The sequence below is a fragment of the Salmo salar genome, chromosome 14 (assembly GCF_965601325.2).
Source record: "Salmo salar chromosome 14, fSalSal1, whole genome shotgun sequence".
Lineage (NCBI taxonomy): Eukaryota > Metazoa > Chordata > Actinopteri > Salmoniformes > Salmonidae > Salmo > Salmo salar.
The window spans coordinates 9,896,978-9,911,698 of record NC_138304.1 but is presented as its reverse complement, the minus strand read 5'-3'; the positions used below and the strand labels follow the sequence as shown (position 1 = coordinate 9,911,698).

The 14,721-nt window shown below is 43.4% G+C and overlaps 1 protein-coding gene across 1 annotated transcript; it reads right to left on the bottom strand.

Moving 5' to 3' along the window:
• Window positions 1-6,487: 6,487 nt before the first annotated feature.
• Window positions 6,488-14,338, bottom strand: LOC106568718 (phosphoglucomutase-1). The gene is made up of 11 exons (XM_014139297.3): window positions 13,820-14,338; window positions 12,889-13,051; window positions 12,476-12,622; window positions 10,232-10,357; window positions 8,956-9,146; window positions 8,334-8,488; window positions 8,019-8,134; window positions 7,777-7,912; window positions 7,265-7,448; window positions 7,037-7,171; window positions 6,488-6,791 (listed from the first exon to the last, which is right to left on the bottom strand). Exons 1-11 carry the CDS (start codon window positions 14,075-14,077, stop codon window positions 6,702-6,704), a joined length of 1,701 nt encoding a protein of 566 aa, XP_013994772.2. The 5' UTR covers window positions 14,078-14,338; the 3' UTR covers window positions 6,488-6,701.
• Between the last annotated feature and the right edge of the window lie 383 nt (window positions 14,339-14,721).

Genomic DNA, 14,721 nt, shown 5'->3' with positions numbered 1-14,721 from the left:
AGTCAAATGGAGGCAGGGAGACGGAGTAGAAAGATGAATGTGATTGAAATAACCAGAATTTCCACCGGGATATTTTCTACTGTTTTTATTTGTCTGCTTTAGGCCTATATATTTTACTTAGTTGACGATGGAAGTTATAGGCCTACTGCTGCATTGGCCTATAGGCTATTTCTGAGTTCTATGCGCTCATTTCAACAGCCACCAGTGTATCAATGAGGCTGGTGCTCTCACCTTAGTAGAATTTGAACTTTTCGATTTGTAACATTTTACTACAGATTTTTATGAATAACCACATGACAATGATTTTGAGAAACAAAAACATTATTATTGAAATAAAACTGTTCCACGAAAATGTGCATATAAAATAATCAATAACTGTAATGCAGATCGGTAGAAATGGAAGGATAAATTGTAAGCTTCCCCAAACTTCAAACTCAGGAGCTGCCTATGGTCTTTACTATTAAACCCATTTTAAAAAATGGTGAATGTGCAAGCGTGTGCACACAGGAGGTCCCGTGAAAAAACGTGCCCGCCTATGGATAGCAAAGGCCTGTCTAACTGATTCATTCTGGTGCCGGCTCTGTAACCAGGTCAAAAATCCCGACCTAAGCATTGCTCCCCACATAGGGAAATAAAGCCTGCGAGAAGAGCCCTGTGGCTTCAGGCTATTCAGCGTGGGAAATGTGGGGACCTGGTGTCCAAGTAGGCTACACATAGCTACACATAATCTCAGGTAACGACCTGAGATTAGGAGCACACTCTTATAGGGAGTGCTCCTAACCGCAGCTTGTTACCTGTAAAAAAGACACCTGTCCACAGAAGCAATCAATCAGATTCCAAACTCTCCACCATGGCCAAGACCAAAGAGCTCTCCAAGGATATCAGGGACAAAATTGTAGACCTACACAAGGCTGGAATGGCCTACAAGACCATCACCAAGCAGCTTGTTACCTGTATAAAAGACACCTGCAAGCCAGAAATCTTTCTGATTGAGAGGGGGTCAAATACTTATTTCCCTCATTAAAATGCTAATCAATTTATAAAATTTTTGACATGCGTTTTTCTGCTTTTTTTGTTGTTATTCTGTCTCTCACTGTTCAAATAAACCTGCCGTTAAAATGATAGACTGATCCTTTCTTTGTCAGTGGGTAAACGTACAAAATCAGCAGGGGATCAAATACTTTTTTCCCCCACTGTATATGTTTGACTCTGGGCACATGTATACGAAGGGTACGTGGCAACAGAAGACGAACAACTGATGGGCTAATAATCTTGGAGATGGGAAATGGGCCGATAAACCGGGGGGAGAGTTTGCGGGATTCCACCCGGAGGGGCATCCATACCTTCTGACTGAGATGATGCCGGGGTCCGATGGTGATCCGCTTGTCATCGATACCTGGAGGTGGTCTTGAGGATGGACGACCGGGGCTCTCCTCCAGGTACGATGACAACGGCAGACAGACATTTGGGCAGAAGGTACGCCAACCTCTTCCTCCTGCTCGGGGAAGAGCGGGGGCTGATACCCCAGGGAACACTCAAATGGTTATAGGCCCAGATGACAATGGCAATCGACAGGTCAAGGCAGGCAGGGGTCAGTAAACCAGAGGTGGGGCAAAGGTACCGGACGGCAGGCAGACTCAGGGTAGGCAGAGGTCAACAATCCAGAGGTGGGGCAAAGGTACAGGTCGGCCAGCAGGCTCAGGGGCAGGCAGAGTGGTCAGGCAGGCGGGCTCATTAGTCAGGACAGGCAAGGGTCAAAAACCAGGAGGGTGAGAAAAAGAGAGACTGGGAAAAGCAGGAGCTGAGAACAAAACTGCCGGTTGACCTGACAAACAAGATGAACTGGTAACGCGTTGGAAAACAGAGAACACAGGTATAAATACACAGGGGATAATGGGGAAGATGGGCAACACCTGGAGGGGGGTGGAAACAATCACAAGGACAGGTGAAACAGAGCAGGGTGTGGCAGGTTTACGTATTGCACATCAACAGATTTTTATCATGCATTCCTGCTTGGACTTGTTAGATTGATACAACATTGAATTTGAAAGAGAAAGCAAATGCCATGACCTAACATGTAGTTTGTTTTTGAAATGCTCTGGAGTTGAGAATATTGGTATATCTAGAGACCAAAAATCTGAACAGATAAACACATTTTTGATTTGCTGGAGGGTGGAATTGCATTAAATCGAATTATTCATTTCTAATGATTTACCATCAGTAAGGACATGGTGCCGCTACTTTTTCTCCCCTAACATTAGTTACTTAATATCTTCACAGTACATTCTGAGTATTTACATTTCGCTCCTCTTTTAGCTGACATTTAATCAATGCAGGCCAACTTTTAGCAAGCTATTCATACTAAATCAGTTGTCCCTGCCCCTGCCTGGTGCCAGGCCCAACAGATGCAGCCCTGTCTCCCCATCCCCATAGCCCTGAACCAGCCCTACTAACAACTGAAGAAGGAGGTGAGCAGCATTGTGTTGAATGACAGGTCAGTTGGCATAATTGCAGGTACTGCAATGCATTGAGGATAGGAATGTGATTATCCAGTCAGGAAAACTGACTCACTTGACACATAGGCAGCCAATATCAGAGCCTTAAAGGAAGAGATGCAGGCTCTTAAAGATGGATGGGAGTCTCTCCTATCTGAGGCAACACTGATTGCTACGCAAATGGATGTTGCGCCTCAATTTAGCAAGGAACACAGCCGCCAGAGGAAAAGGAAGAGATTCCATGATGAGACCTCTCAAGAGGAGACAGCTCAGGACAGTGCAGCAACGGTGTTTTGGAACACAGTGTTTTTACTGCTATGGACAACATCATAAGTGACTTGGACACGAGGTTCCACACTACTGCAAAAATTGTCAAATAATTTTCTGCTGTTCTGAAAGTTATAAAGTCCCTTCTGTGTGCCAACCACTGATCATGAAGTATTCCAGAGATCTTACACCTGAGTTTAAAAATGAAGTACGACACCTGAACACTGTATATGCTGCCACTTTCCCCCCTAATTCGTCCACTCTTGGTCTCCTGAATGCAATATGTAAGATGCAGATGCAAAGCATTTTTGGAGAAGTGTGCATTGCTTTACGTATATTTTGCACACTGCCTGTGAGTGTTGCTGGTGGCGAGAGAGCTTTCAGTAAGCTAAAACGGATAAAAAAAAACGATTTGAGGTCCACTATGTCCCAGGACAGGCTTTGCTGTCTTGCCATGCTGTCCAGTGAAAATCAGTTAGTTAGAAAGCTGGACTTCAAAGACTTGATCAGTGACTTTGTTAGCGAAAAGGCTCGGCGCTGGGCTCTTGGTTAGTAAGGCTGAACAAGGGCCAGTGTTAACCGTTAAATGGCATGTTATGGATATTGGATCACTACACACATGATGCCCACAGGCTGAGAACAAGATATATCTCATAGTAATGGCTGGATTGCCATAACATTTGTTGTGCACAATCAAGACCCCATGTGGAAGAAACCTATTGATTTGATGACCACTTGACCTTTCCTCTAGCGCCACCATCAGGCCTTTATTTCCATTTTCCATTTCCACTTTTACAGCTGCTTATTTTCTAGTTGGTGTGTATACTTAGTTCAAAAATCTGCTGCTGATTTTATTATTTTGTTTGTTATATCATTCTATAGATGATAATGTTAATTTATTTTAATTAAAGAGGTTAATGTATATTTATCTTAAGTTATTCATTAATGTTAAGAGAATTTTCCATTCAAGAATTTTAACATTAAAATTACATTTAGACTGTAAAAGCACATTTCTTATAGAGGATATCAGTATCAGAGGATGGTACATATATTTGTATTTATTATGGAACCCCATTGGTATGTTATGATCTGCATAACATACCAATTGACATTCCTTTGTATGCCTCCTCATCTGTATACCTGCAGACACAGACACAAGTGTGTGAGCAGTTTAGTTTTTTTGTGTAGGCTTACCAGTGTTCTTAGAAGGGAGGGTCACTCTCATTGGCGCCGCTGGGTCTTTGGCAGTCATCAGCTTTCTAGGAGAGGAGGCGGAGGAGGGCCGGCACTCATACTAGAGGAACTGTCACGCTTGATTGATTAATATGATTTATTTAAGTGTCATACAGGTACCGGTGGCCAGCCCACATGGGATTGCAAGACACTACAGAACAAAATAATATTTAACAAATTATACGAATACAATAATCATGGCATGTACAGCTTCCATCTAGCCACACTACACAAACAGTACATTTCTCTTTCTCCTCCAGGCAATGTGAACAAATTGAGCAATCTCAAATACGCCCTGTCTGAAGCAAAATACAAGCCTCTGCTCGTTCCGTAACCAGAATACTTCATAGTTATCACAATCATTTTTTACAAAAAGGAACATGTCTCAGATCATCATACAGAGGGCAATAAAACACTAAATGGATTTTGTTTTAGATTTCTCCAAGATCACACAGTAGGCACATTCTCTCCTCTTCAGGAACACTGTTAAATCTACTCGTCTCTATTGCCAGAGGAAGGGTGCCAGACGACAAAGATAATATAGAGCTGGTGGAATTTTCCATGCACTGGCAGAACAGAGAAGAATGTCTGGTAAGATGAGGGGTGGATGTTTTTTTGTCAATAACAGCTGGTGCTCGCCTGAGGTAGAGTACCTTATGATAAGCTGTAGACCACACTATCTAGCCGTCTATTTACCACCACAGACCGATGCTGGCAGTAAGACCGCACTCAACCAAATCTACAAGGCCATAAGCAAACAAGAAAATGCTCATCCAGAAGCGGCGCTCCTAGTGGCCGCAGACTTTAATACAGGCAAATTTAAATCTGTTTGAACTCATTTCTACTAGCATGTCACATGTGCAACCAGAGGGAAAAAAAACTCTAGAGCACCTTTACTCCACACAAAGAGATGCATACAAAGCTCTCCCCACCCTCCATTTGGCAAATCTAACCATAATTCTATCCTTCTGATTCCTGTTTACAAGCAAAAACAAATCTGCCGAGGCTGACTTTTCTCAAGGCACCAGAAGTGATTTGCAAGACAAACACTAGTGGAATTCCACTGCAGTTTTATAGATTAAATACGCAGCCTAAAACACTGTAAGGACAAACTTTCGACCCTAGCTATCTGGTGACTTTATTGTATTAAAAAATTTGCTGTACTGTATTACACTGAGTAGAATGCTGCTAATTGAGATGCCGGGGTTCCACTTCCTGTCCAAGCAGGGGATACATGGCCGACATGTGTCCTTGTCCTCTTCAGCCAAAACAGATAGGAAACCTTTTTATGACACTATCATGGCAATAGATACAGTATTGCTGGCAACTCGCCATTGGTGTGGAAGGCGACGGTGCTGATTTCGACAGTTGGGGGGACAGAGTTATAAGCCTCGGTAAACTGTAACACCTTATAGAACAGAAAGATTCGAAAAATAAATAGCTTTTTTTTTATTTTGGCAGACAACAAGTCTAGACACCAAGTGTAGACACCATATAATCATCATCATCAGTAGCTGATCATCATCAACAATATACTTTTTTGGGATGCTCTGAACACTCCATGGCCATATCACACCTTCTGACAAGGTGTCCTTCAGTCCCTCCACCTTAGCCTCCCATTCACGCAGGTTGTCACTCACTGGCTTTGCCTCCACCCCCATAAAAAATAGTGCTCAAGGGTTATTTGAAGGTGACATGAATACGCACGTGTTCCTGTGAAAACATTTTTACAAGCACACATAGGTAGGATGACCTAATATCTGAAGATATGACAGATGCAGAAAACATAGCTGTAAACAAAGTTAGAAAAACTCACTATTAGATCCGCTGTCTGCAGTTTTGAGGTATTGTTTTCGTTGCTTCACAACTTGACAACCGTATGTGGCAATATTTCATACAACAAATGCATGCTTTCCATGATAAAATATTGCATTGGAGCTAGGCACACTTGAACACATTCTTTACAAGAGAATAATGGAGCAAGTTGATGTTATGTTTCGAAGCTGTTGTCAGCCAATTTGGCGGGAAGAACTGCTTTGGATGGAGCCAGACAGCCAACAAATAGTCCTAGCCTAGGCTACATACTTCTCAACTTCACTTGATGTTGTGTACCTAAAACTACCTATTTATAGTACGGTAGTTATAGATAGTATTACAGAAAGCGCTTAATCTTAAATCCCACTTTGAAGACAGAACAGGCATATCAATATTTTTGTATTGAAATACATTTTGATATGGAATGTTTCTTTCATTTTGATGATGCAAGATTTATAAAGACCAAGGCCTTCTCATTACCAATTTATTGGGGGAATTTTCCATGCTACTCTATGTAGACCTATACCATCTATGGCAGGGCTCTCCAACTCTCTGTTCCTGGAGAGATACCCTCCTGTAGGTTTTTGGAGTGAATATCTACAGGACAGCAGCTCTCCAGGAACAAGGTTGGCGAGCCCTGATCGATGGGGATTTCACTAATGACACCAACAACCAAATACGAAGTTGAGAATGTTTTATTTTTGGTACAGTTCACTCTTTCTCAATGAATAAGAAGCTGAGTGGTGATAGTTGGGGTTGATCTGAAAGTACAAAATCGCACAAAGATGCTTTGGATGAAGGGTTAAATGACCATCTCAGTGAAGGTAGGATGGGGGATATACAGTGTAGTTTGAAGCTTTTATTAGGAGGGGCAGGGGTGGTAATGGACGATCATGTGATGACTGATGGGCCACTGCGGCCTGTCCTCTCATGAAGCTGTGAAACCTTCAGGGCTATGGTAACCAGGGGTGCCAGCATCACCTGGCACACACACACACACACACACACACACACACACACACACACACACACACACACACACACACACACACACACACACACACACACACACACACACACACACACACACACACACCACACACACACACACATAGGTTATACACTTAGTATGTAGCTACATGGCCATGATGATATTATTAGAAACACCACAGTTTGGTAAGTGAGATCTAATCTCTGAATCATCGTTTGCCTGGTGTTAGACTTACCTGTGGGTCTCGGAAGATCTTGTCAGGGTCTTTCTCATAGCTGTCGATGTAGACCCGAACTGTTGCCCCCATACTCCCTGTTCCACTGAGCCTGTAGATGATCCGGGAGCCATCTGTGAATATTATCCTCAGGCCCTGCAAGAGAGAGGAGATGAAGATGAATTAGTCCAATGTGACATGTAGGTCCAATTCTGTGTCCACGCCGAAATAGCCGCCTCCATTCCTCACTTGGTTTCTGCAGATGCGCCCGTCTACGGGATCAGTGTATTCAAAGTTGTCTGCCTTCTCCACCTGGTAGAGCTTCTCCCCCACAGCGAACCTCTGGCCCATAAAGGCCTTCTCCAGTATCATCAGCTCCAGATCCTCCATCATCTGAATGGCTGCATCCAGGTCGACTTCCTCATAGTCATACCTGCCCAAGGCAGCACAGCAGAAGATGAAATGAGAAGCTTTGGCTACGTTGCTCACGTGTTTCATCTTTCTGAGGCCAACCCCTCTGTCATTGTCTAAGAGAATCACACTGCCACTTTTTGTCACTTGCTTTCATATCATGTCTTTTTTTCAGCTTGATTTGATTTTCAGTGTTTTATACAACTCTCGGTTTCACTCAGACTTGAGCAGTAGCCAGCCTCACTACATCTCCCTGAGAAAGTCTGTGAAGATTCAGAAAAAGTATGTTTGCAAGGGTATGCTTTGACCACCAGAGGTCAGTACTGTGATTCACACTGTCCATTGCTCACTTGGTAAAGAAGTTCCTGCCAAACGTCTGCCAGTGGTCCTTTATGATATCCTCCACACTCTGTTTCCTCGTTGCCAGGATTGACAGCCATGCCAGCACGGCCCAAAGTCCATCCTTCTCACGGATATGGTCAGCACCTGACATGATAGAAACAGTGTAGATTGCTTGAGGTTCTTGCAGTGTTTGCCACTTTTCTTGTAACTACAACATAGTTCCTGACATTTTGACTCACTGATGAGCTACCTGTGCCGAAACTCTCTTCTCCGCACAGTGACAGCTTGCCTGCGTCCATCAGGTTGCCAAAGAACTTCCACCCCGTGGGGGTCTCGTAAAGTTCAATCTTTGTTGCCCTGGCCACACTACGAAATACAGAGAAATGGGGGATTTAGTCATTTTGTTGTTTTGGTTATCATACATGATTACGGTTTATGATCATTCTGCACACATCTGTACATTCAATATTCAAGTTCGTTATCATTTGTTCATTGAGACAGGATGAAATGCAGTAATGGTCAATGGCTCATTTTCTCATTGGATAATGCCAGGCCGAGGCCTTACTTGTCCAGGGCAGCGCTGGTGGGCATGCTGCGGGCATAGCCTCTCACCCCTGTGTGCTGAAAGTAGGGGATGCTGAAGACATTGGCAGCGATGACAGCCACCGAGTCCGAGGGGTTGACGAAAAAGCCATGCTTACCCAGAATCATGTTACGGTCCTGGAAAACCAGACAGAGGTTAGAGGTCAGGCGACAAGAGAGAGGTCGTCATTGTAAATAAGAATGTGTTCTTAACTGGCTTGCCTAGTTAAATAAAGGTTAAATAAAAAATAAAAAAGGAGAGGGTTTAGCAGCATGGGGATCTATCTAAATACAATTCAAAGCATCTAACCCCTAACCCTAAAGTTGTGATAGAAGTCTTCAGTCTGTCTGGGATGCTTGATGGGTACTATTTTAACATTTCCTTAATTGTCTTAGAGGAAAAATAAGAAAAAGTTTCTCAGTAGATTTTCAGTTGTTGTGTCAGCATTGGCTGTTAAAGCACTTTAATATCTCTTGGGGGGGGGGGGGGGGGGTTCTAGTTTGTTTTTCTATATAAAGGAGAAATTCACAAATTAAAGATGATTACTTAAAATGGTGATCATTATTATAAAGACAGTAAAATTATTGGTTGATTTAGCACGCACACCGTCACCATCAAAGGCAGCTCCAAAATCGTACTGGCCACCCCTCATGGTCTCAACCAGGTCGGCTGCGTAGGTGAGGTTGGGATCAGGGTGCTGGCCCCCAAAGTCTTGCAGGGGGACACAGTTAATGGCAGAGTTCGCAGGGGAGCCTAGCTCCTCACACAGTATCCTCTTCACATAGGGACCCATCACTGAGAAGTAGACAGAGTTACAGAGGGAGGGAGGGAAAGGGGGATAGAGTCACGTTTAATAATAAACAGTTTAATGGGACAAGTGCCATGGGGTCCAAGAGACAGGATTAGAGAAATAGAGAATTTGAATTGGACCAGTCTCTAGTGCCTGTTTTATAGTGTGGCTGTTGAAAGAGACTAGAATTTGACAGAGTAGAGAAACAGGATCAAGGTGTGGGATTCTGTAAGTGGGTTTTGGCGGTTATGGCGAAGACATGGCAAAGAATTTGAGAGTTAAATAGTGATAGTTTGACACTGTGATGGGGACATTTGGGAAACCATAATGATAGAGATTATTGAGAATTGGAAGGACATTTTTATTGAAAGAGTATCCTTTTTCTTAATGGATTATTTAAGGATATTGACCCTCTTCCCAGTCCCGTTTAAAACATTTTGACAAGTACCCTGTTAGCCCACATTTTAGATACCAGAGTATCCAATTACTCATCATCATCATAACTTCGGTCTCTCAATTTCAGAAGCTTTGAAGTCAGTTCAACATGGACACATCCTTGGGTTGACCGGCTGATTGCTCCAAGCCACATAGACATGAACTTCTTATTGGAGAGAGGGAGTAGGCATGAACGTGGAACCTTGTTAAAATTCCATTCATGTCAAGATCTTCTGCGATTTGGCAGTCTAAGGACACCGGCTTTCCTGTGCGAAGGGGGGTCCCGCCTTTGGTTTCAGTGTTATCACAGGGGAGCTGTAACCCCTCTCTCCTGAAAGACTGGATCATGTAACAGATGGTGAGATACGACAGCTGAATTCTCGACTGGGCTTCTGCTCTCACAAATCGTGCTCTGCTCATCTTTACCGTGGCACCGTGTGAGATTATATGAAACCTAAGCTATATATCAACACATGCGCTTGTGAAAACAGCATAACTATAGTATAGGTTTTGCTGTACTGTACATCTGAATAGAGCAGCCTTCTTCTTACCTCCTAATCTTGCCGAGCCAGTCGAGTGTGTCTCTGAATACTGCATATACTCCAACTGCACGTCGACGTCGTAGCTGTGAAGTCTGGCACGCTAGATTACTAACCTCCATGCATGGCATCTAGCTGGATCTTGATGTGGTTCTCCCCAGACAGCAGCTCCTTCAGTGCAGCAAAGTCAAAGATGTTCCTTAGCATGTTGGCATAAGACTCTACCGAGTCCACTATCTCCACTGTGGCAAGACAAAGAATCCCTTCAGTTGTACATCTCAGTAAGCAAAGTAGGGAAACAGTTCAAAGAATTAAAAATAGAAGCAATGTTCAGCGGACAGATTAAGTCAAACCAGAAACTGTGCTGTTAAAAAGTCACATTGATCTTGCAGCTCAAAACTGGGACTGTCATGGTTTTTATTTGTTTTTTATAGTGCAGGTTTTATTTAATTATAGCCTAAGTATGTGAGTTCTCTCTTATTGCCTACTATAAAACAGCCAACAAGAAACCAAACATCCAGTACTAGTTTACTTCTCCAGTTCTCTTGAGCTCCTTAAACTTGACCCCCAAAAAACATCTTGGTCAGATGGTTTAGACCCTTTCTTCTTTAAGGTTGCTGCCCCTATCATCGCCAAGCCTATCTCTGACCTTTTTAACCTCTCTGGGGATGTTCTCATTGCTTGGAAAGCAGCCACGGTTCGTCCTTTATTTAAACGGGGTGATCAAGCTGATCCTAACTGTTATAGGTCTATTTCTATTAATCCCTGTTTATCAAAAGTGTTGGAAAAACTTGTCAATAATCAACTGACTGGCTTTCTTGATGTCTATAGTATTCTCTCTGGTATGTAATCTGGTTTCCGCTCAGGTTATGGATGTGTCACTGCAACCTTAAAGGTCCTCAATGATGTCACCATTTCCCTTGATTCTAAGCAATGTTGTGCTGTTATTTTTATTGACTTGGCCAAAGCTTTTGATACGGTAGCCCATTTCATTCTTGTGGGCCGGCTAAGGAATATTGATGTCTTTGAGGGGTCTTTGACCTGGTTTGCTATCCTCCTCTCTCAAAGACTGCACTGTATAAAGTCAGAACATCTGCTGTCTCAGCTACTGCCTGTCACCAAGGGAGTACCCCAAGGCTCGATTCTAGGCCCAACGCTCTTCTCAATTCACATCAACAACATAGCTCAGGCAGTAGGAAGCTCTCTCATCCATTTATATGCAGATGATACAGTCTTATACTCAGCTGGTACCTCCCTGGATTTTGTGTTAAACGCTTTACAACAAAGCTTTCTTAGTGTCCAACAAGCTTTCTCTGCCCTTAACCTTGTTCTGAACACCTCCAAAACAAAGGTCATGTGGTTTGGTAAGAAGAATGCCCCTCTCCCCACAGGTGTGATTACTACCTCTGAGGGTTTAGAGCTTGATGTAGTCACCTCATACAAGTACTTGGGAGTATGGCTAGACGGTACACAGTCCTTCTCTCAGCACATATCAAAGCTGCAGGCTAAAGTTAAATCTAGACTTGGATTCCTCTATCGTAATCGCTCCTCTTTCACCCCAGCTGCCAAACTAACCCTGATTCAGATGACCATCCTACCCATGCTAGATTACGGAGACGTAATTTATAGATCGGCAGGTAAGCGTGCTCTTGAGAGGCTAGATGTTCTTTACCATTCGGCCATCAGATTTGACACCAATGCTCCTTATAGGATACATCACTGCACTCTATACTCCTCTGTAAACTGGTCATCTCTGTATACCTGTCAAAGACACACTGGTTGATGCTTATTTATAAAACCCTCTTAGGCCTCACTCCCCCCTATCTGAGATACTGCAGCCCTCATCTTCTACATACAACACCCGTTCTGCCAGTCACATTCTGTTAAAGGTCTCCAATGCACACACATCCCTGGGTTGCTCCTCTTTTCAGTTCGCTGCAGCTAGCGACTGGAACGAGTTGCAACAAACACTCAAACTGGACAGTTTTATCTCAATTTCGTTAGTACCATCTTTTGTCCTGCTACCATGTTGTGCTGCTGCCATGTTGTGTTGCTACCATGTTGTTGTCATGTGTTGCTACCATGCTGTTTTGTCATGTGTTGCTGCCTTGCTATGTTGTTGTCTTAGGTCTCTCTTTTTGTTGTGTTGTGTTGTCTCTTGTCGTGATCTGTGTTTTGTCCAATATTATTATTATAATTTTTTAATCCTAGCCCCCATCCCCGCAGGAGGCCTTTTGCCTTTTGGTAGGCCGTCATTGTCAATAAGAATTTGTTCTTAATTGACTTGCCTAGTTAAATAAAGGTTAAATAAAAATAAATACAATTCTCATGTCAGGTTATGAGTGATGTATTGTGCTCACCTGTGAAGGGTTTGAACTTGTTCTCCAGGTCAAACTTCTGTTTGCTCAGGGTAGCCAAGTCTACCCGGAGCTCTGGGCAGATGGCATACTCCTCTATGGTTCTGCTGATCTGGAAGATTCTGTTGGTGACCGCATCCTGGGCTGGGCCTGGGTTGGGTCAAACAGAAGCAAGACTTAATGCTGTAGTATCCTCTGAATAGACGTTCAACTTCATGTCTTGTGTTACACAAGGGCTCTCATTTGTGTTGATCGTAACTGTGCTGCTCTAGTCTTTTCAATTGTTAATATAGACTGAAATAGTATCAAATGTGTCAAATATCTGCATCACTGAGCATGATACTTGTGAAATGTCTCTATCTCATCTTGTAGCACTCTTGGCTAACCTCCTGTTCCCTCTTCTCTAGTTACACTACCTCCATTAGCAGTGTTGAACTTGATGCCAAAGTCTCCTTCGCGTCCCCCAGGGTTGTGACTGGCTGTGAGGACGATACCGCCGATGGCCTTGTACTTTCTGATCACACAGGAAACCGCTGGCGTGGACATGATCCCATGATGACCAATCACGAGCCGTCCAACCTGCCAAGATGACACAGGTCAGTTGTGTATGTTTTGGCAGGGGTGTTGTAAAGTTGACTTTCAGGTTAGCGTATCTGTTGCGGTTACATATTTCAGCAGTTATTTTGAAACGAGCCACTATGGCTTGGAGTTGGACACGTTTTATGACTGAAAGCCTCACGTTGATGGTATAGATTTCATTTTATTCCGTATTTACTTCTGGATTTTAACATGAGAAGTCCATAAGCTATGGTTGCTGGTGGTTATACTTAGGATGGCCATAGAAATGACAGCGGTAGAAACACATTAGATGCAGGTGTCATCATGTGCAACTTCCTTTTAATCCCCCTAAAAATACCCCCATCTGCAAAAGCGTCCGAGGTTCTCTAATTTATGACCCAGCACCTCGGGGCCACATTAGTGCTGGCACTGGGACAACAACAAAGCTAGTTTAAATACACATCTATTTCAAGACAGTGAGTCCTCAGTTAAGAAAGTTTGTTTTCCAGACCAACTTAGAATTAGTATTCAACAATTGTAATAAACGTGGCATATATAGACAGTCTTTCTTAAAACAGTATGTGATTCAAAGATATAAAACAACGAGTTGTTAATTTGTTAATTTCATCCTGGCATATTTTCAGACACCTTTAATCCATTACTAATGTTTGCATGCCCTGGCTAGGCCACGTGGTGTCAAATAGGTAACGCCACCAACCAGTGATTTGGAAAAGGTGACACTGACAGTCGCCCACATAGTGACAGGTTACAGTGACAGGTAACACTGACCCCGTTCGCAGCTGCCATCTGAACAATGATCTCGATGGCTGTTTGATTGAAGTAGCGTCCATCTCCCCCAACTACCATTGTGGACCCCTGGCGGTCTAGCAGATCGATGGAGGAATATATACTCTGGACGAAGTTCTGAAGGTAGTTCCTTTTGGACTGGAAGACGAACACCTTCTTTCTCAGACCACTAGTACCTGGTCTCTGGTCTGGGTAAGGGGCTGTGGGTAGAGTCAGAACTTGCAGTGGACTATCATCCATTGTTTCAATGTGGTACAAAAACAAAAAACAAGGAAAAAGGGGTAACCTGTTGTGTAGACGTGATCCCCTGACAGTTAAAAAGGGTGTACAGGCGTAACGGGAGGGAAAAGTCTTAGCCACTCCCAGTATTTCACAGGCTGGTAGGGGGTAGTTATGGGTCCAAAAATAAACCAGGCAGACTAATGTGTGTGCAGAGACAGATGGTAACTGAAGACGCTCCTTAGTTTGCACATTTACAGGGGGATCACTGTCAGGGCTGCAGCAGACCCTGTGTGGTCCTTCCAGGCAGTAGGTGGGAGTGCCATGTGGTTTAGGCTCTGTTCTCTGCAGCTATGCTGACAATGATATTTGAGAGGTGGATGTTATCTCCAGTAAGAGATTCCCTGAGCATTGAATCGGGGTCAGTTTCGATTTGAATTGACTTGCTGATGCACAGGATTGAGATGTGGTGGTAATACCAGTGTGAAGGGTCAACTTCTTCTCTGAGAGTAGAATGCATTGCTGCTTCATAGGGCTAATGTCAGATATTGTTTTGCTAGTGCTGCATCGCCAACATTATGGGGTCTCCAGTTGAAAGCTGATTTAAAGTACAGGTGTACTATTTTTGGAAAAAACTACTTGTGCTATAGGGCTCTGCTGTCACA